Source organism: Otolemur garnettii, unplaced genomic scaffold (genome assembly GCF_000181295.1).
Source record: "Otolemur garnettii isolate 467f Iridium unplaced genomic scaffold, OtoGar3 scaffold00130, whole genome shotgun sequence".
Taxonomy (NCBI): domain Eukaryota; kingdom Metazoa; phylum Chordata; class Mammalia; order Primates; family Galagidae; genus Otolemur; species Otolemur garnettii.
This window is the reverse complement of record NW_003852525.1, coordinates 902164-929165: the sequence shown is the minus strand read 5'-3', so window position 1 is coordinate 929165 and position 27002 is coordinate 902164. Positions and strand designations below refer to the sequence as shown.

General features: G+C 39.0%; 1 protein-coding gene across 5 annotated transcripts in view; it reads right to left on the bottom strand.

Annotated features, from left to right (window-relative positions):
- Window positions 1-27002, bottom strand: part of EPHA5 (EPH receptor A5) — a 274814-nt gene that overhangs the window by 110342 nt on the left and 137470 nt on the right. For all 5 annotated transcript variants that reach the window (XM_023518199.1, XM_003798178.1, XM_003798179.1 and 2 more), the window contains exons 4-5: window positions 23723-23878; window positions 19195-19530 (exon numbers count right to left, since the gene is read on the bottom strand). In XM_023518199.1, coding sequence (XP_023373967.1) covers window positions 19195-19530; window positions 23723-23878 — 492 coding nt within the window. The remainder of the gene's footprint in view (window positions 1-19194; window positions 19531-23722; window positions 23879-27002) is intronic.

Here is a 27002-nt window from a genome sequence, read left to right as displayed (position 1 = left end):
ACCAGCCGAGTATTAGGGCACACCGGTGAGCCATCTTTTGTCGCAAAATGAGGGTACGAGAAAGAGCAGATTCTCTCTACTTTTCTCTCTGAAGCTTAAAAACACTCTGCAAGTTCAGAAATTAAGTACTAGAAAGAAAAACATCCATCTAGAATGGGGAATCAGTTCCCTGCCCCGTGGTCCTGTGTACGGACGTCAGTCAGTTAAACACCTGCATTAATAACAATGAACTATTCTGTACAACTTTAAATATAATTTTTCTCTTCTCTGCTCTTAAACATTTATCATACTGTTATAGTTAAATAAAAAACTTTTTCTCAATGATGGTAGACAATATAATATTCACAATAAACAGTAATGACCATCCTCAGGGGTTAATGAGATGGAGTTCCCTGTCCAGGTAGACCAAGTTGTTATCGGTAAGAGTTGCTTAACCTGACTTATATTTATAGGAGGTAGGTTGCTTTGGGCAGATTCATCTTTTCTAAAGGTTGTTCAGATAAAATAGACCTTGGAGAATAAGGCCTATAATATAAATTATTATACATAAATTATTTCTATTCTTAAAATAGTATTTAATACTTTAGAGAAATGATTCTATTCTGTCTGACTCCTATCAAAGGCTACTAAAATGTAGTGCTTTTTATAAACACTAAAGTGTAACTAATCTCTCATGATAATTTCTTGAATGCTTCTATGTTAAATGGATTATTTCTCTCATATCTAAAAATTCCTATCTACTTAGAGGATTCAGTGATTGTTTCTCCTTATGAATAAATCATCTCCCAATAAGTGATTGGAAGTATTGATGAGACAACCCAAAGAGAGTGATGAAAGAAAAATAATTCAGCACTGCATGTCTATTAAGAGTAATGTGGGATTTGATGTTTTTTACTCTGCATATGCACAAAATTCAGTAAAAAAAAAAATTAGACCAAATAATACAGCACATATGTTTGAATGGACGTATTTTAAACAGTCAAATTAGCATAAGTTAATGTAAATACAAGGTGACCACCACCACAACTAACTTCGACTAAGTAGTCATGACTGCTATCCATGACTAACTTGTACCTCCTGAGATGTGGGAAGTTGAATGACTCTCTGATCAGCTATGAACTTCCAATTTTCACTTTATTCTTTCATGAGTAAAAAGTACCAGGCTTTTGATCTGTACATTTACATCATAATAGCCCATTCAGGGAGAAAAGGAATCTCTTTTTACAGTAGTCCTTGCCAGGAATTTGTGAATGCTGTGCTAATTTTTGCCAAGGGTGCCAAAAAATTACTGAAAGGGACATTTTAGGAATATTTCAACATAAAAAATAAAAGTAAAAAATTTCTCACAAGGAAAACTAAGTACTAACACAATTATAAATTATATTTTCACTTCCTCTCTTTCTTATCTATGTGTTACAAAGACATTTTTCTCAATCTTATTCCAGAACCTCACTTCAAAAACAAACCCATTCTCAACAAAGACACTCTAGCTCCTGCTGGGCAGGGCCTGCTACCTGTGCACAGAGGCCACCCCTCTTACAAACTCTGGGAAACCTCCCCAAATGGGCTTTTGGGGTGTCCATCACCCAACATTAAGATTAGGCATTGGTTTTTTCAATTCATTAAGAAAAATTCATTAAATCTGGAATGATATGAAAACAGCACACTGTACCCCATGATTACATTAATGTACATAGTTATGCTATAAGAAATTTAAAAAAAAAATCTGGAATGATACATAAAGAGTAAAAAAAAAAAAACAATTGATGAGATGATACTTCCAATTGTTTTATTAAAATAAAATTGACCTTTATTTTTTGCAGTTTTTGGATGGGGCCTACTTTGAACCTGCCACCTCCAACGTATGGGGCTGGCACCCTACTCCTTTGGACCACAGGCGCTGCCCTAAAATTGACTGTATTTTATTAGAAATATCAAGTGAGAATTTTTGAAGTCCACAACAACCAGAAAAAGACCAAAATTTCTAAAACAGAAGCAAAATGACCCGTCTGCTGACTACCAAGTTACTTGTAGAATTTCAAATTTGTTGTTTCCAATTACGAAACTGGATTCTCTATTGGATTCGAGAGTGTATTTGGAATCTGGCTTCAGTTCTGCAAAAATGTAGGAGGATCAGAAATCCTTGCAGTGATGTTAGAAAGTCATTTCTAAAATAGGCATTACATCAGATTAGCTAACTCACACATTCAAAGAATTAAATGTAACGCTAAAATAATTTAAATAATAAAATCTCTGGATTAAACATGTAGAAAACACACATAAAGGATTTATACAGTAAAAATATAAGCATCCTTTATTTTCTTTCCTGTGATATCTTATTAAATCTCATTGAGATCATACTGCATCATTTCAGAAATGAAATCCTCCAGTTTCAGAATTGAAAATATATATATTTTTTCATATAACATCATAGTAGAATCATTCTTTCACTTAATAAAATGCTTGCAGAGAACATACCACTGTTTTACTTGCTAGGAACACAGCTGTGAACAACTCATATTTATAGGAGCAAGGCTGATACTTTTTTACATAATATTCAAAATGCTATCAATTTATGTATAAACTTATTCATTTAATGATCCAGAGGTCGGCAGGAAAAATCATACAAATACTTCAAAAATACTGTGTGTTAAGCTCAGGTTACTACAAAACTTCACATCTTAAGCTATTTTCCTCCATGGGAACATTCTGTGTTAGTTAAATTAATTAATTATTTAGGCAAGCTCATTTACTTCTTGGCATTTTTCACAGTGGTATATATATTAATGTAGACATAAGTATGAATATAAATACATACACATATCCATGTATTTACGCATGCACAGATATATATATATATCGTGTTTCCCTAAAAATAAGACCTACCCAAAAAATAAGCCCTAGCAGGATTTCTATGCATTTGTTAAATATAAGCCCTACCCTAATAATAAGACCTAGTGATGGGCATGGCTATGCAGCATATCTGCATAGCTATACCATGCATTTTGGCACAGAGAGAAGACATCCCCTGAAAATAAGCCCTAGTGTGTCTTCTTGAGAAAAAATAAATATAAGACAGTGTCTTATTTTCAGGGAAACATGGTACTTGTACAGACACGGTTTTGTAATTGTTCCTTTTCTTTGGAACACTTTCCCACATTTGCCTCTAAAATATGAGCTGAAGGCTTTGGGAACAGAAGGAGCGATGTGGGGCATGGAGTTGAGGAGAGTTAGAAATGGTGCAGATGAGGAAATGGGGGCTGAAGCTTAACATGTGAATTTTCCATTGGGAAAACAGGGTAGGTACCACCAGGCTCATGATGTGTAAGTATGAAGCCCGAGAGATGAAAGCTGTTTCCTTACACTGAGCGGTGTCTTGTGTTATGAAGGATACGTGGGGGGAGAGAGCAGGACGAGGCTGGAGCCAGCGTGGAAACCAGGCAATGTGGGATGCCTGACTCTACAATCAGGTTAGCTGGCATCGTGTCATCCCTGTTCTCGTGCCTCTCTCTCTCTCTCTTTTTTTGAGTATATAAGTGTCTATAAAGAGATTATAAGCTTCTGAAGACAGTGATCAGTCATCTATAATTTTACACCCCAGATCCTAACACAAACAGTTGTGCCTGGACACACGGGCCCCATGTGGTAAAGGTGTGAGATTCCCAGTGCTGACTGGCCTGGTGGAGCTGGGGGCAGGATGGTAAAGGCAAACCTGCCCAATGCCAACGAGAATATCTGCAGAATCCAAGGGAAATGAGGTCAGAGTGGGCTGCTGGAGACGGGGTTTCAGGTGGCAAACCAATGAGAGCACAAGTAGCCAGAAAAAGAAAGAGAGGGCATTTCACCAAGGAAAGTTTGTAAAATAACAAAAAGTAGTAACCTATAAAGATGTTTAAAGATGGCTCGGCACCTGTGGCTCAAGCAGCTAAGGCACCAGCCACATACACCTGAGCTGGCAGGTTTGAATCCAACCTGGGCCTGACAAACAACAATGACAACTACAACCAAAAAATAGCCAGGTGTTGTGGCAGGTGCCTGTGGTCCCGGCTACTTGGGAGGAGGAGGCAGGAGACTCGCTTGAGCCCAGGAGTTGGAGGTTGCTGTGAGCTGTGATAACACAGCACTCTACTCAGGGTGACAACTTGAGGCTCTGTCTCAAAAAATAAATAAATAAAGGTGTTTAAAGGGCTGTCCTTTTTGTACTGAAGGGATTGGAGATAAACATTAGGATAAGATCAGTGTGTCAAGGGCTTTGTAAATGAGAATGACATTAGATTCAAGCCATGAGAAACGGACATATATAGAAGTGTGTGTGTGTGTTTGTGTGTGAGCATGTGTGTGTTCGTGTGTGTGTGTGTGTGTCACTTGTCCAGAACAGAGATGCTCCCTCTTCTACATTCATTACCACCAAAAAATAGTAAAGCAAAAAGATATCTCTTTAAAAATCTGCGGCATATCTGGGATAGAAAGGAGTTCAGCAGACCAAACTGAGACGATCGGAAACCGTAACATCATTAATTTTTAAAAGACAGAAGAAAAATAAAATGATCCCTGATAACGGTTTCTTTCCATTTTTAAAATAACCCAATGTGATACTGCTCAGACTCTGAAACTGTGATCACCCCCCCACCAGAACACCTCTCATTTGCTTATGATAAATGAGGACCTACCCAGTTGAAAGCCTCAAGGTCATCATGTCCCCGACACTAAAATATTAAATTAATCCCAAACTAAATTGATCATGCATGCCCACCAGGTAATTTCTAGTGAGCTGTTTTTCATCTTTCCTTGCCTGTATTCTGATGCCTACATTTCTCAGGGTCTTGAAATCTGACTCAACAGTTCAACACCCTCTAATGGCAGGTTGCTGCCGTCATCTATAAATTTCAAGCCCCCTGCCTGGCTGCCTGCACCCACCTCCCTAAGCTCTGCTTCTGGTTCCATCTCCAGAGATCACATGCCGTCTCTGCCAGATGATCTCCCACTCAGCCACCGGCCACTCAGCTCAGAAGGTCCTGTCCAGCCCCCACCTGGGAACAGCCGTGTCAGCACAGAAGGAAGAGGCAGCAGGGTGGCCGGCCAGAAACACCAGCTGCCACATCATCTCAAAAAGGAGAAGTTTTATAAGAAAAGGAAAAGAATAGAGAAACAAGCACAGATCTGTTGTAATTCTGAGGGACAAGTGCCAGAATCTACCAGGGAAACCACAGGAATAAGTTGCAGAACATAACAGAACAGAAAAGAGAGAGACGGGCCCCGGAGATGAGCCCCCGGGGGCTGGAAGCCCAGTGGGCAGGGGAGACGGGCTGGTTTCCACCCCCCTCCCCACACCTCTGGCAGTGAGCAGGCTCCTGAGCTTTGTACCCTAACAGACCCAAGAGCAGCTGCAGCCAGAGGACTGGGAGCTTTTCTTAAAGACAAAGCCCTGGGCGGCCAGTCCCCCCTTGGGGTTGCTTCCTGTCACTAAAACCCAAGCCAAGATGGCAGGGCCTTGGTGCTGTACCCTATGTCTTCCCCAGAGGGTCCCAGCAGAAGGATTGAGGCAGTTAATATTTGGAGACAGCTGTAATCACTGACACTCATATATAGCTTACATAACTCTACACATGGCAGTATCTAAAATATACCTAATATCTAATACGCCTTAACATATGCCAGTTCACATAAAAATCCCATGAATCCATCTCCATTATCAGGCCATTTTACAGATGGTAATACCGAGGCAGAGAACAACTGAGGCAGAGCTGGCCTGGCCAAACCCAGGGAATCTGGGCTCAGACTCCACCCCTGGAGCCTTTGATAGCACGACACTGAATATTAGGAGTTCCATTGTAGAAGAGGCAGGAAAACACAGAATGCTTGAGTATATTAATACATGTTAAAACCACTTTACATTTTGCAAAGGAAATCTAGATATTCAGCATTGCAGTCCTGCCTTGATTTACGGAATAAGTTACATTGTTAATGTATATTTAATTCATGGCTAATTCCTAAGATAAAAGGTACACAATCTTTGTTCAACTAAGAAAAGTTTAGTGTTTTGGGGGATTTTTTTGCTTTAGCTTTGGGACACTGAGTATCAGAAACAATTGCTCTTTAAAATTCTTATTAGTCCAAAAGTTCGTCTCTTCATGTGCTGACTGAACATTCCCTCCTAAATCTGAGCGGCATTATAAGATGCTGACATAAAAGCATTTGGCGTCAGGAGTAAATGTGTGGGAATCAATGACTAAGTTACCTTAAAGATAGATAACAGGAAGCTTTATCTTATCTCCTAGTAGTTTGGACTGAGAATTCACGACCTCTTTGAAAAACTACTCTTGATTTAATAATTACCGCAGTACATTTTATTCTGTATACAACATGCCAATATCTATCTATTCTCTTTCATGTTTGCATTTACCAAAAGGAAAGTCAAATGGTTAGGATCAATTATATTTAATTGAGCTATGTGAAATAATGCCTTTGATGTTTTTAAAAAGTAAAGAAAAAGCTTTAAATTAATGAAAGTTTCTTTCATGCTTGTAGCTATGATATTAATTATACTGTGTTTCTTTTCTTTTCTGTAATTGTTACAGTTGCACTAGTTGCTTATATCCTAATTTTTTTTTTTTTACTTAATTTTTTTTAGAAACAGAATCTCACTTTATTGCCCTCGGTAGAGTGCTGTGGCATCACAGCTCATGGCAACCTCCAACTCCTGGGCTTAGGTGATTCTCTTGCCTCAGCCTCCTGAGTAGCTGGGTCTACAGGCGCCCTCCACAATGCTCAGCTATTTTTTGTTGCAGTTTGGCCAGGGATGGGTTTGAACCCACCACCTTCAGTATACGAGGCCGGCGCCCTACTCACTGAGCCACAGGCACCACCCTTATATCTTAATTATTAAAAATTAAATATCCCTTCAGAAATACTTGCCACTAATACAGCAATAAGATATTAATGGCAAGATGTTATGACATGGGGACTTTGTGAATGTTACTATATTTATTTACATAGACATTAAAAACCAAATCGACTTCTTGACCTCTTAATAATTCTTTAAATAATTATTTGAGAATAAAATATTTCTATCTTCAGAAATATTAACCATTAACATCATGAGGCTTTTAGTGATAATAAAAATGAATATAATTATGAAAACTTTTACACAGCTATTACTAAACAAAATCAAGTAAGGTATTCTCTAGCTGTTATTAATTCATTGATTTTAAAAAAGCCTCTTCTTTTTTTTTTTTTTTTTTTTTCAGTTTTTGGCCAGGTTGGGTTTGAACCCACCACCTCCGGTATATGGGGCCAGCGCCCTACACCTTTGAGCCACAGGTGCCGCTCCCCAAAAAAGCCTCTTCAATAAATATATGAGTGACACACCCTGAAGGATACATTGTGGAAAAAAAGGAGATTCCAGAGCAGAGTTGGAGACCTGGATACAAACTAAACTTCAATATATCTACGGAATTTTAGTAACAATTGTATCAAAAGGGTAAAATTATGGAAAATATATAAATGCATTGTGTTATTTAATGTATTACATTTTTTTCTAAATTTTCACAAAAAAACAAGGGAATTCTCTCTTTTTATGAAAACAGATAAGAAATTCTATCAGTTTATAATAAAAATAAACTTCAATTAGAACAAACTTATTCCAGGAGACTTCAATATACATGCTACATATTATCTTTGAAGTTACATTCAGGTTAAGAGCCAACCCTCCCCACTGCCAGATCTGGGGACTCCTCCTTTTTAAAGGTATTTTATATCAAACAGATGGCAACTCTGTCATCACAAGTAATTCAAGGCTTGTTACTCACTCAGGAATATACCAGGGGGTCTTCAGGGGGATATCTAAGAGGAGAGAGAGAGAAAGAGAGGATGAAGCCCACTTCTGGTGGCCCGTCCCCGGTGGGTATGCTCAGGGGTGGCAGTTTGGAGGGGCGACCAGTGGAGTTGAGATCAAGTTTCAGGTACCACTTACCAAGCAGAAAAACAAATTATTTGCTAAGTGTTCAGCCTAATGCCACTTTAAGGAACTCATTGTTCCCAAACTTATTTCTCCCTGAATCAACCATCAGAAAATAAATTGGCTATATAATAGATAAAACATTAACAATTATCAAGGGGGTAATGCCTGTCAATATATCTGTGTATTGATTTTCTGATAACTCCAAGTTATAATACTATTTCTACCATCAGTAAGTTTTAATACCCTGTGTAAAAATTAATAGTATGGTGCACTTAATTCAAGAGATCTTCCAGATAACCAAGAATTAGATACTGTTATAATCCCGTCTGATATATAGGCAAACAGGCTAAGTAAAATTTTCTAAGTAAAATATTCAATGTCATTCAGATTATAAAAGGAGACTCCATGCAGTCTGTTATATATTAAATGTTACTTTTTAGAAAGACTGTATATAATGCAGAGAGCGAAAATTTATATCTAAACATGTTATAAAAGGTAATGGAAAGCAGAAACACCTACAAATAATTTAAATTATACATTAAATGTTTAATTAATACAGTTAAATTAACTTAAATACATTACATTCCCCCCACTAAGTTTATATGTTTAAAGCCCTAACCCCTAATGCAGGTCATTTAGAATTGCAACTTCTGGGGGGAATTAGGGTTAAATTAGGTCTGGAGAGTGGGGATTTCATGCAAGGATTAGCACCCTCCTAAGAAGAGAAAGAGATGTCTTTCCCTCTCTGTCCACACCAGACACCAAGGACAAGCCACAAGAAGCCAGCTGTCTGTCAGCCAGAGAGCGAGCTGCCCTCACTGGGGCTGAGCTGGCCAGCACCTTGACCTTGGAATTCCCAACCTGCAACTGCGAGAGACTAATTTCTGTCCTTTATGCTATCTAGTCCAAGGTATTTAATTATACTAGTACAAGGGAACTCAAATGCAGACTGACTACAAAGATTTGCTCTTTACCTCAGTGCTATAACATTGCAATCTTTAGGCCAGCACTGCCCTGTGTACCTGTGTGTGTGTAGAGGAGCCAGGGATGTAAACCTGTAAGTGCTTGAATAATAGTTTTTAATACCCCATGTAAATATGCTGCACTTTTAAAATCCTGAATTTCTTCACACAGTAAAGCAGAATAAAAGTGAATATAACCATGCATTTTCTCAGAGACAGCACCTTGTACTGCCTACGGTAACGTACACTAGTCTTCTTGGGCTGGGAACCCCTCTAAGGAGAGAAGCCGCTGAATTGCAGAGGAGGAAGGGACTCCCTGGCTGTCACAGTCACTGCCCAGCCTTCAGGCAGTGAAGTCTCAGATCTCCACTAAGTCCCCCAGATCACGGGTTTGTACGGTGAACTTCAAAAGTTAGAAACCTTTTAAAGCCTCTGCTTGAATACTTCTATATAGTCCAATAGTTCTTTTCAAAGACCAATGCTAGGGACCTCAAACACCTCAGAAACCAGCCTTTTGGAGGAACAGATCTGAGTGTCAGCAGAGTGAGTGAGGAGTTACAGCTATCATGTCCTGGGGTTTGTCTGATTCTTTACAGCTTTTCTGGACTGAGACATTGTACTCCATAGGTGTTTCTGCTTTCCATTACCATTTAAAATGTAGTTAGATACATATTTTCACTATCTCAATTATATAAAGTCTTTCTAAAAAGTAAATGGATTTTATGTGCACAAAGGCTGTAACCTTTATGAGGGCTTCTAGTTAGAAAAAAACAGTGGTCATACTAGAGATTCCAACAGAGGATATTTAACACAGGGAATGGTTTATACGATGCTGCAATACTGAATTAGCTAAGTTAGAAATGGTCAGGTAACTCAGTGATAAGAACAGCAAGAAGCAGCCATCACCTACAGGTCAAGAGAAGGTAAAATCAGGGGGTGTCAGGACAAAGAGCCTGCTGCAGCTGGTACCCCGTGGACCTGAGGCTGTCTGTGAAGGGGTGCAATGAGGCTGTGTAGGGAGTGTCTGGAGAAGGGGGGGCTGCAGCCACCTGCTCCTGTGGAGACAGACGCAATTGCTCCGGCAGTGGTGGCTGAAGGGTGGCAAGCACAGAGGGAGTGCGATGTCCCTTCCACCCTCAGCTGCTTCCCAGCCTCCCTCTGTGGCCTCCAGTAGGGGCAGGAAATCAAATGGAATTGTAGATCTTTTTGTCCCCAGGACTATCTCAAGGTGGTTTTTGGAGGAGATACGTTTGGTAGACCTTATTTATTAGATTAGATTATGTCTGGAAGGGGTCCAGGCTTGTATACCCCTCTTCTTCATATTACCTGGCTGGATACTTTTGAACAGTGCATATATATATTTTTCTACTAATTGTAAGGCCTAGAATTGAGAATAATGAAATATCATGGGTTTCTCTTTAAGCAAAAATAGACAATAATGAGAAGACATCTGAATGTTGGTGAATATTACTTTCCTTAGACCACTTTAAATCAGGGATACGCACTCAGATCCATTCCCTGACAACATCAACTAATGTGTTGAATTCCTTGCCACAGATGACCCTGTTGAATTATAAAATTCATTTACCAGATAGGAATTGAACTAAAAAATAATTGAGAATTTATGGTATTTCTTGAAACAATTCACCTTCATCTGATAAAGAAAGAGAAAGAAATATCTAGACTATAGAATGGAAAAAATTATAACAAAATTAAAAATATCTTTATATATTCCTCATAAGAGTGAAAATACCTGGGAGATATTATTAGAAAAACCAGCATTCATCTAACAGAAGTTCCAAGAAATAAAGTACAAAGAACCAACAGAAGACAATATTTGAAGGTATAATAATTACCAATTTCTAAAATAGATGAAAAATCTTCATATTCGATAATCACATTTTTCAGAAACTATAAATGAAAATAATCCCAACATAAATTTTTGTTATATGAAAAACTATATAAATTACAAAGACAAAAATAATTTAAGCGACAACAGGGAACAAAGTAAGAAGAGAGTTAAACACGTACACTGACGACAGGATATTCTAGCAGAGAAATATTAATGAAGTGTGCCAATTGTGATGAAAACACATTACTGTTAATATATAATAAAAGCAAAGAATTGTCACACCCACCCTCACCAAAAGTACCAAAAAGTCACAAAGATCGTTGACAAAGGACAATGTCATCATGATTATTAGATAATAATTATTCTGTCTCAAAAAAAAAAAAAAGGCTGTGGCAATACATGAGCATGGTTCTCTGAATTATAATGAATATAGAAAAGGAATTGCTTTCAAATCCCTTTACCTGTCATGCAATTATTATAAGTTAAATGTACATAATTGCAATAATGTGTTCCAGGGATAATCATTTTCTAGTGCTCATAATGTAAGTTGTTTTTATTTCTGATTTTACTACACCAAAAACACAAAAAATTACACTTACTTAAAAATCTTCACTGAAATATTCAAGGAAGAAACATACTTGTGTTTGTGTGTAGAAGAATTAATGTGCAAAATTAAAATAATAAAAATCTACACAAATCATTAAATATTCTATTAACTGATAATCAATTTTAAACATGTTTTTATAAACTATGTCTTCATCTCCAGAAGAATATAAAAATGAATTAATGTTAAGATATTTAAATCTCCAGTAAGCCTTTAGATCAATAAAATTGCCCTAGATAAGCACTGAATTCTTTCAACATGACCAAAAATAATAGGAAAAATGCTTATTAAATTTGTTGAGTCAATACTACCTAAATTGAGGTTACTGTGAACAATATACTCATGTCACAAAAACAGCGTGACTTTTTTCTGGTTCCACCAAATCTCTAAAACACTCTAAATTCCAGATTCTACAAATAGACAAGTATATAAGATGTTGTATTTTCAAAGCAAAACTTGGCCAAAATGACTTAGAAATTTTTGAAATTTGAGGAAATTGTGAACCAAATGTATATTCACATGTATACAGGGAGAGAGACAGTGAGAAGGAAAAAAGGGGAGTTTAACACCATGATTATATTAGTTGTTTGACAGACAACCAAATCATTACTTTCTCTATTAATTTTGTTCATATGGATTTGGCAATTAAGTTCACAAACTTGTCCTAGAAAAAGTGTGACCTGCCTCCTTGCTAAATATCACTATGGTCACTCCCCTTGGCCATCTGGTGACCACAGCAATATTCAGCAGTGAGGTATGTAGTATTTTTTCTAGGAAGAGCTCATGAATTTAATTTCCTGGCCTAATTGTGAGCACACAATTTGCAACAATGGTAAGTTCTAGTGATGATGGGAATTGTGGACCATCATTTAAGGAAAAATCTGGTTGCTTGATATCATAAATGTTTGCTGGGCATTTTATGGGTGATAAAGTACTTCAAGAAAGAAAGTTCAGGATAAAAACAGATGCATTATTGTTATGCTAAAAAAGAACTAAAAAGTGAAGTATGACCAAGCAGGAAAATATTACACATTTATATATGTTGAAATAATTAAACACTGGGTGGTAATCAAATTCTGAAGCACAAAGAGCAAATCTTGCATCTTAGGAATCTGTTGGTTATACACAACGGTCAGTGGACCCTCAGCTAATACAAGGAAAAGAAATTTATCCAGTAAAAAATCTCTTCAGTGTGTGCCCAGAAGAAAATCAGCGACAGATGCCTGGACAATTGTTAAGGGAGGGAAATAACTAGGACTTGTTCTGTTTAAAGGTTAGGGATAGTGATGACTCCGGAAGGCAGGAAACTTGGGTCCATGGCTACAGATGTGTCCATAGGTTCAACAGCCTTTAAAACACATGCATTATCCAAGTGTGTCTGTCAGACAGAGTCACTGCTGAAAATGTGTCCTGGGCCTTCAAGGTTATTCATGAAGAGCTGATCTGCCTCCACAAATCCTAAGAGTGGACGAAACCAGTGTATTTAAAAAACGATGCCCGTTACAGCTTTCATTGACTGGACAGGGCAGCAAAAGTTTGGTGTTAGAACTCCAAAGCACAAAATACCACACAGTGAAAGTGCATTCAGATTTGCACACTTGAAACTTTCTTACTTTGGATAAAGGAGCTGTGAATAGATTTTCAGAAAGAAACTCATTTTTGAGTAGAGGGAGGTCTCGGCTAGCCCTCCCTTCTTTCTCCCCCCTGACATGCATTTTGAGAAAATTAAAATTCTTTCTTCTTGTTAGTGGGCCATCACCTAAATTCTAGTCCATTAATTAACTTACTGGTGTTCAGGCATGCAGACATCTGGACCTTAGCCCTGCCCTTTCTTGTTCCCTGTGACCAGCTTTCCTCTCTAGCTCCTAGGCCTACGTGTCATAAATACTGACAATCCTTGAGCGACTGCTAGAAGTAACCTCTTGTAAGAAACAGGTATCTGCTTATAACTTAAGTAATTAAGGCAAATTAATTTCAACAACCCGAGAAAGCCTGGTCAGTGCATTAAAAATCATGGATGCAAGCAAGCAAACGATCGATGAAAACTTTTCTGAACCGTATTTCTATTTCTGAATTCAGACACAAATGCCCGACACACCTGTGATAGGTTTATCACATCGTCAAGATTATTAAAAACATTATATCCACGATAAAAACTGAAAACTGTCTTACATATATGTTCTGTTAGTCATATGTCTTTAATTTTATTAACGGAATCTGCCAGTTTTTTCTTCTCTTCTTGACCTAAAGATCAGATTTCAGAGCGAGTCACAAGGACATTATTTTTCCCACTTCCCTGGAGAGTGGGTCTGCCAAAGGGAAAGGTGAGAGGGAAGAGAGGAGCTTGCTAAAAGGGGAAGATGGATCAGCGTGTATAACTGCTATGCAAATTTGCTTGAAAGGAGGTACAGTCAGTGGGAATGCCCTGACAGTCCTCTCCTGGTCCCCATTGAAAGAAACCTCTTCGAAGTCACCAAAAGGAATTTTTAAAACTGTTCTGTTTTCTCTAATTTGTTAAAGACCAATAATAAGGAAAACCACGCACTTGTCTTACAACCATGGATGAAATGTAAATGCTGATTAGCGAGTCACAACAAGACTGTAGTGTTTCTAATTAATCTTATGTGTTGTTTAATTCATCATGGAAGAGGTTGAAGGAAGCCAATTAATTAAAAGATCTTGGAAATGTTTAAATAAAATTCTCATCAACACAAAAGGTGCATAAAAATACAATCATTTTAGTCAAATATGATTCTACCAAAGGATATCAGCTATAAGAAAAAAATGCATATAAAATATACACACACAGCATGCACTGTTATTTCATTTGTAACACATCACCTGTCCGCTCTGCCAGAGTTGATCAGCAGTACATGGACATTTTCTTTCTCCTTCCAGCCAGGGAAGCAAGTTGGGATATAGGAAATTATTACTCCCTTTCTTTCAGACTCATTAAACCGAGTATCTGGGAATCCTAACACCTAGCTAATGCGTGAACTTAGCATCCTAGTGTGGCAGTAAATATCTCATGCATTACAAAGATCACTGTCCTATCAGGGTACGGTGTGAATCAGTGTAACCAACAGCAGGACAGAGAAGGAGGACGTGACATCCCGGGAACCCGCCTCCGACACCCACGCAGGTTGTTCCCAGGCAGGTGGACGAGGCAGGTTGACCAGCTCACTGCACTTTCGTGTGTCAACAAGATGAGCCACCAGGTTCACGTCCCCGGTAAGAATGGACAGGTATGTACACATATAAAACACATCCCCACAACCTACAAAATACCAGCCACTCATAAAAAAGACTGAAGTAGTGCCTTTCAGCAACCTGCATGGAAGGGGAGGCCATTACCCAGAGGGAAGTAACTCAGGGATGGAAACCTAAACACCATTACGTTTTCACATGTGAGGGGAGCTGGCCTATGGGCATGCGCAATCATACCGCCTGACACGCGTTAGTGCGGCGGGTCTATGGGCATGCGCAGTCATACCGCCTGACACGCATTAGAGCAGCAGGTCTATGGGCATGCGCAGTCATACCGCCTGACACGCATTAGAGGAGCTGGTACCTGAAACGCATTAGAGGAGCTGGTCTATGGGCATGCGCAGTCAGTCATACCGCCTGACGCACATGAGCAGAGCTGGTATGGGCATGCGCAGTCATACGGCATGACACAGATGGGTGGAGCTGGTCTATGGGCATGCGCAGTCATATCATGTGAAATAAACTTCCATGATCGACAGGATCAAACCTAGCCCAGGCCTTTCAACACAGGACTGGATTAATAAATTGTGGACTGTGTGTACCATGGAATACTGGTCAGCTATAAATAAAACAAACAGGCTTTCAATCTTTTGTAACACCCGGACTGATATGAAGAGTGTTCTCCATATCAGGAAAGCCTCCCAAGAATGACAAAATGAGCATCACACGTGCCAATGTGGAACTAGTGGACACCAACTCCGTGCTCCCAGGGGAGAAAAACAAATCACATCCAGATGGGGGACGGGGAGGGGTTGGATAATGGACATGACACTGGTATACCTGAAATTAAAAAAAACGCCAGTCTTATATTCAGAAACATTTAGACTCATTTAATAATTTTGAGTCTATGTACGTTAGTTCAAATTTATTACTGGGCAATTTAAACATTTAGCTACGTGTAAGCTTCCTGTTCTTATCATTATCAGCTTAGGATTTTTAAGTGTTTTTTTTGTTGTTGTTTAAAACATGGTTAATTTTTTAAAGAGACCACACAAAAAAAATTGATACAAAAGCCTCTAAATCCATCAGTGTAAATAGTTGTATTCCATATAACAAGATACTCAATTTAGGGTGTATGTGGGGAGACTTAGGGGAGGAGTCGTATCTTGATGTGCCTGCATTACTAATAATTTTATAAATATAAAACCAATATTCAATTATTAATTATTAAAAATCAGGAACAGAGTCTAGACAAAGGGAAACAGTTATGAGAAATCAACTCCTCAGCCCCGAAAGCCTCATGCCTCCGCTGAGCAGAGACGCCACCTAGGCCGGAGTGACCGGGTTGGAACACGTCCCGGGGACTGCTCCGGGGACTTTGTGGTGCAGGGAGTCCACGCCTGGACAGCGCCCTGGTGAAGTCAGTAAGAATCTCACAGACGATGGCTCTGCCCACAAGCGTTCCTTCTAAACCCCTGTGTTTATTCCTGCCGCGCAGGACCAGGGACATTGTCTTCTGCAGACTGGGTCACCTCCTGGAGGTCTGGGAGTTCTAGTGGGACATGGACAGCTGCACTCGCGCAGGGCTCTTGGCTACAGGCAGATCGTCCCTGTGCCCCCGTAACAAGCAGACGTGGTGGACCATGGATGGCCTTTCCTGCCGAAGTCGCACATAAAACTCTGCCCCTGGCACCCAATGACACCAAGGCCTGGGGAGCTCGTTTCCCAGGTCTGGTTCGGTGAGATGGCCCCAAACTACTCCAGCCCCTGGGGAGGCGAGTTAGACGCTGTCATTCAGGTGACAGATGACTGTGCTGGTCACTTCACAAGCAAAGCCCAGGAACCCGACGATACTGCTGCGCACCTCGTAAGCCAAGGAAACTGCCCAACTGAGAAAGGACGTGTCACAAATAAAGTGGCCCTGAGGCACTCAGCGCAGTGCAGGTGGGAGCTCAGGAAACCATCTGTTGCACACACATTCCAGATTTGTTTAGACTCACAAACAAACAACACAAGGTCACTATGCTTTACATTACTGAGGTGCCCAGATTAGCAACAACAAAACAAAGAGTCTTTGGTTCTTTTTCTGAATAGCTGCCTTCTTTGGTGTTGTCTCCACATTAGAGCTGTGTTTTATTAATTGACATAATGATTGTAATTAACAATCGCTGCCTATATCGTGGCTGTGAGTTACACATATGAATTACTGCCTTAAAATATAACCAAAAGTAAATACTGTAGATGAGATGCCCCTCATGTAGCACCCAGAAAATACTGCAAGAATATGAGCTGAAAGATTGTAGGAGCTGGGAAATGGGGTAAAGTTCCCTTAGAATGCGGAGACTTGTTTCTTGCACAGCATATTGAAATAACTTGTTCGTGTGTTTCCCTCAAATTGATCATCATGCATTTAAATGCCACCTATTTATTCAACACCTCCTGCATACATTATACTCAGTTTAACATCTTGAAAGATAAATTAGTCTCAGGCATGCTCTATTCTTGGAGGATTTTATTTGTCCACTGAAGAATCAAACAGTTGAATAAGCAAATAATTAGAAAAGAATTGGTGGGAGTAGGGCATTGAGCTCATAGCAACAGCATCAAACTCATCACCTTTGGGTGGCAATATGGGTTGACTCGTTGATTTACAAAATCTTTTCTCCATTTTTCTCCTTTACTAATAGCACATGTCTGTGGGGACAGCCACTCAATTCTACTTGGTTTTGGTTATACAGGTGCGTGTACTGAAATAGATGATAAACGATTTTGCAGCAGCTCTTGTGTTTATTTGTGTAGTTACGCCTCGTTTAGGGGGCCCAGGGCAGCATAGTACCCCTTTCCTAATAAAAGTATCTCTCTTCTGTAGCTTCTTCAGTCTGACTTAGGGGCAATGACCTGCCTGTTGTGGCAGGAGTATAAGTCTCTGGATGGTGATGTAGGTGGCCCAAGGGCAGGGCATGTTTATTTTATGGGTTGGAAGGCAGGATGGGTGGTTGGAACTTTATTGAGCATTGAATAGTAGATTCATGCATATTCTTGATTCAAACATGATTTTCCATCTATGGGTTCAGTGTTTGACTTTCTTTACCCAGCATGCTGGGAAGATTTACATGATGCCAGGCCATGGTGAATGCTTTAAGAACTTTCCCTAGGACTGGTAATAAAGGGCCATGGCACTTCAGAGGCCTTAACCAGATCAATATTCTGCACATATCAATTTATAATACACGTCTTTATGCAAAGGAGTCCACAGCATACACGACAACGAGATGAACCATTGGACAGTCAGTAACTGGGTTGCTCTGATCCTGAGCTGAGCCGCAGGATGTTTGATGGCTGATACAGGAAACAGATCATTGGGCATGTTTATGTTGAATAGCAAATCAGCTTCCAACTCATCCAATAGTAGAGTTTAAAGCTCATTTCCCAGTGAGCAGTGGTCAGAACAGAGTACCCAGATTAGAAAGGAAGAGGCTGCATCTAACTAAGTCACTGCTGGTGTGGAAACGGACAGTCATCAAGTGTTTCTCAGGGAGCTTCTGGGCAAAGTAACATCAAACAAATTTGGAAGTAAGACTTTATTCCCTCCTCCCTAATAATCTCTCCCTAAAGACTCTTGAGACTTTTATATGAAATACTGATGTGTTATAATGCATTTATATAATAGTTCATAGTTATCTTAATTTTGAAAGATGAAATCAGCAAAGAAAAATTCATTTTATGCATTTTGTTATAATAATAGAAATAATCAAAATACACTATTACAATGTATAAAGAAAATTCAGCTGTGATAAAAGCAAGAAAACAAGCAAATAAAAACCTGCCTGATTCCATGCTAACATAATGAATAATAAAAAGAAACTCAAAAGACACAAAACAGCAAGAAAATGTAGATCTGAGCTATAAAAATAAACAATGTGAAATTATTTGAGATAAAAATTATTGCTACAAATGGATTTGACCTAGAAATGTACTTTCATGAAAAATTTAATGAAAACATATCTGTTTAGTTTGTTTTCTTTGTGGATATGTCTGCTAGGAGAGTTTTAGCTTCTGTTTGTTTAAAACCACAAAAGCATTTTGAGGTGTGTGAGACCTTTCAGCCCTGCCTTGTGGTTTTGGGGAAGTTCACTCATAGATCTCGGTCAGGTTGGCCCTCAGCTGTGAAGACAATTGGGATAAGGTGACCAGATCTTAACATTGGCAAAGTGGGACACCATTGGAGGGGGAGAGGGCAAGGCCTCGGGAGGCGGGCAGAGCCTGATAACAATGCAAACTTTGATAAGCAGTTCTCGATAATCAGTTCTCAACAATTATTTGTTATTATTAGAGTTTAACATTACAAAATTAACAAAAATAATATAAAACTCATATCCTGGTGAAATAGCCACATGGCAGCCGAAAACCGTATATTCCCTTCCCATTCTCCTGCTGTTCCCTAGCTAGTCCTGCATTCTTTCCAAAAATTGGGACTTTTTTAAAATGCTGGGGGACATGGGACAAATTGTTAAAAATTGGGACTGTCCCACCAAAAGCGAGATGTCTGGTCACCTTAAATTGGGAGAGAGAGACGCAAGGTGCACAGATGGTCGGGGACGGCACTTACCTGCTTGATTTGTGGTTACATTTACAGACACATACTGCCGGGGTCCTGGGCTCAAGTCGGACACTCCATTCACTGCCTCAATCTCAAAGGTATAGTTTGTGTGAGCGAGCAGGTCCACCATCATGACAGAGGTGTTTCTCAGGCCGCTTTGCTGGGGGAGGTACCTGACATGCCCACCGCAGGCCTCGCACACCCCTGCATGGGAGCGGCACTTCTTGCATGCAATATAATAGGACACATCTTCCCTTCCACCAGAGTCAGCAGGCGGAATCCATTCCAGAAAGACACTAGTTTCATTAACATTGGAGATGGCATTCCGAGGAGCAGAGGGGGGTCCTGGGTTGCAAAGTGAGAAAAAGACGTTTTAAGATGATATCAAGTAGACATCGTTTACACACCAATCCCTGCTCTGAAGGGAAGAAACCAAATTTCCAATCAATCTTTTATGTCCTAGTTTCTCACTGTCTTTGAAAAATTCTGTTATCATTTTATAGGGATAATAGTGAGATTCACATCCTATAGAAGCAGCTTCTCTTAACAAGGTGATAATAACACTAGTTTAGTAAAAGCAGATATTTTGCTCAGTGTGTGTGCAAATAACTATGCAGTTAACCTATTACGTACAAAAATCTTTGGTAAAATTATCTATGAAAATTATGGGGGAATGAAGTGGATATTTGCTCATTGATATCTGTGAAATAAATATAAAAGTAGCTACTAAAAAATGAATACAGGTAAAAATAGGGCTTTTCCATGTGACTCTTGACTTTGAATTCTACAGCAAGTAAAAATTAGCTTCCTTCAAAATAGATTCCGCAGCCTCTGGATGAATCACCTACAGCATCTGAAACTCTCTCTTGGAGGTTAAGAAAGCACCAGGGTTTGAGTAGGGGGTCAACATTACATTCCGTAGTAAAACTTTGACATTTTTTATATGAGGATTCTGAAAGTTGTAAATCTTACTTAATTGAAAATATAAATTTATTTTTAAAATAACTCTGAAAGTGAAGGTAATAAATGACCTAATACAAGGGTGATAGGGGAATGAGATTGTGGGGAGAGGAGGAATGGGGGTCATGGTGTATGGAAAACCTCTTGGGGGTGGGACACAATTACAAGAGGGACTTTCTCTAACAACTGCAATCAGCGTAATCTGATTATTTGCACCTTCAAAGAATCCCAAACAATTTTTAAAAAACCCTCAAAGGCATTGTAATAGGGAAGAATGAAAATGTTCAGAAGGATCAGCGAACAAATTTCAATCCCCAATAACCTACCACAATAAAGAAATGAATTTAATCTAAATATTTTCATAGAATCATAATATCTTCAAATATTACTAGTGTAACTTTCCTAATGTCATGAAGTATTTCTTAGACACTTTTTTCTGCACATATATAAATGGAAATTGGATGTATTTTTGAAAACTTATTTTATATTCAGAATAATCTTCTTTCAGTAAGATGGAATTTTCCACTAAAATGTAAGTAATGGAAACCACACTTTGAATTGCTTTAAAAATTTCCAAAATAAAGGGTAACAATAGCCTATTTATATTTTATTTTACCTATTCCTGACCCAAATAATTAGCATACTTAAGAGAACCAAACTGATCACAAAATATCTGCCTCTTTCTATTCGTAGAGTTAAAACTTCAGTCACTGTTAAGATATGATGAAATGTTCTCAATGAGAAAATAAATTATTCGTTTTAGAGATATCTTGTATATCTCTCCCTACCAGGAATAAAATGAAGATAGCAGTTGAATGGTTTATAAGCACAAATTAGGCTACTTAGGGTGATCTAACTCATCATACGAATATGAATTTTTGTTCTAAATATAAAAATCAACATGAATTTCTACCTGATATGTGTAGAACAGCCAGGACTATTGAGGAATAATTTATAAAGTGGTAACAAAGCTACCTAGGATTTAAAATTTTGCCATAACAAGTATCATTTAAATGAATCAACCCTGTAACTAAAGAGTTGACATTTTCCCAGAAAAAATCCCCATCTCGATTCTATTCATGGTTGAACTCTACCAGTATTTTTACGAGTACAACCTCACACACGTCAATATAAAAACCGTCTCTTTTTAAGTTGAAATAATTACTTAGCATGGAAATACAAATATTATTTTTTATTATAAACTATAGCTAATTTAATAGTGAAAAGACGTGAAGAAGATGGAATTTGAGATCAAAAGTTATAGGCATTACTTCTAAGGAAAAGATGAAACTTAGCTGAAAAAGGTCTAGTATAGAACAATGTCAACTTCTGTGTTTTTTCCTGCAACTGAAATACATTTGCATTCATCACTTTTCCTGTAAATCTGTACACACACAGCAGAGCCTCCCTGTCCCTTTGCTTCTGACTCCTCCACTAGCAGTCAAAATGAAGTTCAAACTCAAGTGGAGACCTGAAGTAGGACGTCCAGATGATAGGCTCAGGTGAAAATGCACCCCAAAATTCAAGGAACAAAATTCCGCTGCCCTGGAAGTGGAGATAATACGTAAACCAAGGCAGAACTGTGAGAAGAACCCTTCATTTAGACAGACTCATTAGAATCTTGGGTTTTAGTTTTTTTTTTGTTTGTTTGTTTTTTCCTGTAGGTTTATATAATTATGTTTCTAAATTAAAAAATAAAAGCATGTATGTTTCACACACACACACAAAAAATGTTAAAAGGAGAATGGACTATAAATTCAATTCCAAAGGGCCAAAGGCAAAGTGAAGTTGAAAATCTCCATCTGAACACCAATCAAGCCATGAGGGGCTCACATGCCTCATTTGTGGAGCTGTGAATGCAACTAAAGGCAGAAACACAGAAACACAACAACACTCACAATTACATACTGGAGAGACCTGATATATGAGTCCTGGTAGTCTTTCTGCATGACATGCACACAAAGTAGTGCTCATTTCAGACAGAATATTAGAAATTCATGTATCAACAGAGAACAGGAGAAGCTGGCCTGTGGACTCAGTCCTAAAATAGTGCTAAGCAGTCCTTGCCACCAATGCACAGCCTCCCCCCAGTTTCCAAACCTAACAAATTTACAGAAAGGGAGGCTTCCATTAATGCTAAAAAGGAAAGACGTCAGCTGAGCCACTTAAAGAATATACTAATTAGAAAATTAATAAAACATCAAAGATTTGAAACATGATTTTCTTTCCTTAATTTGCCGCTCATAGTATTCACAGTATTTCCCCCTGTGGTTTGGGGATTCTTTGGCTCTCAATAATGTAAATAATTGTTTAAATGCACAGAAAATAAAATGTATTACATTTCATCAGTTTTACTTTCTCCACTCAAATATGTCCTCCCCAAAGTAGGTAATGACATCATTCATTCATTTAAAAAGGAAGTGTTTTACAGGGTAATCATCTACCCCATAAAATCATCACTTTGTCAATAAAAAGAACAGTCTTCAGTAATGTAGAGCTAACTGATAACAATGATTTGAGGAATTCTGAAAATATGCTGCCCTGACACTATGAAATTCAGATAAAATTTTAATCTACAATTACTTGACAACAAGAAATCTATACTGTCTTTTTAAATTTAGAGATAGATAGTAAAATTTCAAAAGTTTTTGTGAAGATCTTTAAGAGAAACTACAATTTACTGGGACCTACACTTTCCTGGAACAGAACATCAAGGCAGGTCACGGAACATTATGAGGGGGGAGGATTCCATTTCCTTCTCGTTCACTTTCGGTTTTCATTTGATTTGCTATGGAGACTTTGTGGAACTCTGAAAGTGCTCTCATCAAGTCACAAATGCATAAATATTACATTCTCAGAAATATATGGAAAACTGAAAAACAAATGCACCAAAAGCATCAGAGATGTGGATGCATCACGGCAAATGTTGGAACCTGTGCTTTCTATTCATCTGCTCTAGTTATATGATCGGCAAATACGTCATCAATAATAGTCAAGGACACTCGCTAGCCAGACACGTACGTAACACTTTCATGAAAACTCTAGCTAAAATGTCATCTATGCATGACTCTGAAGTCCTATTTGCCACCTCCAGTTCCCACGTTCTTAAAGTGTTTCTTGCCTTCTTTTATAATGACTTTCCTTAATGACCTTTTCAGTGACTTTTGCAACTTAGTGTGGTAGGTTAGAACAAGAAGGGAAGGTGCCATTTTTTGTCTAATTACGTATTTAGAAACGGGCATAGAAAGAAGAAAAAGGAGGGAAAAAAATTATCGTGAATAGGGAAGTGGATTTTTTTGTCTATCATGAACCCTAAAATAAGCCACAAAGTGAACTGCGTAGTAGTCATTAAATTTGAAGTTAGCCTAAATTGATGCCTGTAACAGTGAGGGATAAAAGATACTCAAACTTTGCAATGCTTACTAGAGAAGACTGAAATTTGGTGAAAATTATACAGGGAAGCTTAAACATCGTGCCTGTTTTAGGGGTCAATGCTCACAGAAGGTAACAGGCTTCATCTTGCTGCTTATTCGGGCTGGTGAAGGTTAGCGTCACCAAATATGCATGGGTTCCTTACTTGTGCATGCCATTGTGGGTGGATCAGACTCCCTCCTGAAATAATCCTTTTCACAGACACAAGAGGCGGAAGCTTCCTCATGGGTGTAACTGTGAGGTGGACATTGGCTGCAGCTCTGGATGTGAGGTGAGGCTTTGAAGAACCCAGGTCTGCACACTGTTAAGAGAAATAAGAGACTAAGCTTTTCCCTGAGACACAGGCAGTGTTTGTTTTGTGAACAAAGCCATTATTTTGACCAGTATACGCAGATTAAAGTTAACACAAATTTTGCAGCACTTTTAAGAATTTTTCATGAGCTACTGAATCACAAATACCAGGCTATTTGTTCAGATCTTCAAATAGTATATTTATTTAAAGTTTTAAAATATGTATGCAATATACCTATTTTTAATGATTTGTATGCTACTGGAGCTTACGAGAAATTTTAAGTGGCGAATATTTATGTGTATTTAAAACTGAAGGAAGTGCTCTGTGTACCAGTCACACTTATTCTATTATAACTGCAACTAGGTTGAAGAAATATAAATTATCCCAGAGGCGTGGTATGCTGTAGATGCTCAAAGTTTTGTAATTGAATAAATAATTTAATTAGTAGGTACTAAAAGCTTTCCAGTTCCAGTAGATTGGGAAAAACACATGAACAAACTGGTATATAATCCATATTATACTGATTTCAGGAATCAAATCTTTGGCATTTGTTTTGCATTTTCCTCCATGTTAGAACATTTCTTTTTCTTTCTTTTCTTTTTTTTTTGCAGTTTTTGGCCAGGGCTGGGTTTGAACCCACCACCTCCGGCATATGGAGCCTGCGCCCTACTCCTTTGAGCCACAGGTGCCGCCCAGAACATTTCTTTGAGATTCTAACTGATTCGACATTTATCTTTTCTAATATCTGGAATAGTTATACTATAGAATCTGTGATGATCAATAAAGGGCAGAAATTATGTCTTATTCATTCTTGCACTAAAAAAAGTCATTCTGGTGTTTGCCCCCAGGAAATGTCTGAAGTGGCAAGGAAAGCCTGGCAGAGCTTGCAGCCGTAACTGAGCTTCAGAATCAGGTGAGAGCTGTGTTCCCTGGTGTCTTTGTTAACACGTCGACACTGTTAGGCAGGTAAGAAAAGGCTCCTGACATGACTCACTTCATTCTGGGGATCCCCAGATCTCTAACTACTCTTCCTACTCAATGGCTAACAGGTCTGAGCGTTAGCATTCCAGCTGCTAGGGACCCTTCGGCTTAAAGCCACAGGACAGAGTTTTAGACTCTTTACGACTGACTTTACATAAAACTACTCAACTGTATTTTTTCTATTTTCGAAGCTCACCATATATACTGAAGGGTATTTATTCAACCATCACTGCACATTTGCTGAAAGCTCAAAGGTGAATATGTATTTCAATAGATATTTTTGATAGACATAATGAATTGGGGCCAATTTCCATGGGCTATAAACGATCTCAGGTTTTAGTAATCCATGCTTAGGCTCCCTGCCATCACCATGAATAATCAGGAACTGGCAAAAATGAAAAGGTACTTTCTTCAGTAGATCTAATTATAGCGATAGTAAAGCCTTAATGCTCGTATAAATTCTGAGAGAATGTGAAGGTATTTGAAAGATAAGAAGAGCTTTTGATAGCATTAGGGACATTCCTGTAGTTAAACGATTAGGAGAAGATTTAAAATATTATTTTTCTTATAATAGGATTGCTGTCGCAGCCAATACCATACTTAACTCACTTATCCAATTTTTCTTTTTACACCCTTTTAGGAAAACCATTCTCACTTTAAACACTATTTGCTTTCAAAGACCTGACATACCAATCCACGTGTTCTCAGTATTTGGAATTCATTCATCCTTCATGAAACAAAAGTCATTTCCTTTCTTGCTAATGAGTGCCTTTTAAGTGAAATACTTTCTCTGATATCACAGAGAACACTGCTGTTCAACGTCCACACGGAAGCTTTGGAAATAGGAAGCCGAAAGTAAGTAAAGGCATCTTTCTGCTCAGTTCAATAAAACTCTTTGAGCAGGTACGATGGGCCAGAAACTCCGCTGGCTGGCCTGTGGTTAGAGAGGTCAACAGGAAACTAAGGAATTCCTCAGGAAGACAGTCAGAATAAAGTGGAAGAGATGAACTTACACAGGGTGGGAGGTGTTTGGTTTAGACCTCCCAGAAAACCCTAACGTTTTAGCATGCAGTAACTGGGAGTTTATTTTATAAACAAAAGGAGGTCATCACAAAGTTTTTTATTTTTTTCCTCAGCTTTAGTAAGGTATAATTGACAAAAGAAAATTTTATGTATTTACTGAGAAAGGACAGAAAAGGTGGCTTCTAGGGCATGGGAGGAAAGCCTGGCCGGCTGACCAGGGCAGCGTGGAGGCTGTGAGGGGCACCCAGCCCTTAGAGCAGCAGCTCTCCTTGCCAGAAAAGAAGGGGAAATAACATAGGTATGCGGTAACCTAGGTAACCAGTGACCAATAGAAAAGGAATAATCGATGACCAGTAGAAAAGGCCAATGATGCCTGGTGCCACAGACAGACCAAGGAAAGAGCTACAGACAGCTTCCAAAGGGGAGACAGGTGTGAGCCCCTCCACACTGCCTTCACCTCTGTCTCTCTCTCTCTTCTCACTCGGGAGGAGGGCCCACTGCTAACTCTGTTTGCAAGTGCTCTAAGCTTTCTCTTTATTCTTTTTTTTTTTTTTTTTGAGACAGAGCCTCAAGCTGTCTCCCTGGGTAGAGTGCCGTGGCTTCACTGCTCACAGCAACCTCCAACTCCTGGGCTCAAGCGAGTCTCCTGCCTCAGCCTCCCAAGTAGCTGGGACCACAGGCGTCCGCCACAAGGCCCCGCTGGCTATTTTTTGGTTGCAGCCATTATTGTTGTTTGGCAGGCCCGGGCTGGATTCAAACTCACCACTTTAGGTGTATGTGGCTGGCGCCTTAGCCACTTGAACCACAGGCGCCAAGCCCTTTCTCTTTATTCTTAAGGAAAAACTCTCTCTGTCACACTGAAGCCTGTGTGAGTTCCTTCTGCTCTGTTCACGCTGCCTGTACGGCTCTCGCTTTACTCTGGTTCTACCCAGTCTGCTTTGATTCCCACCGTGCCCTGGTTGAATGCCCTAGTTGTGCAGAGTAATCAAACCAGGTCAGTGGTGGTGAGGGAACCAGAACCCCTGTCCCCAGCATTTACGTGACTGTGAAGGTCAGTGGGGGGTGAAGGAACCAGAACCCCTGTCCCCAGCATTTACAGTGACTGAGAAGGTCAGTGGGGGTGAGGGAA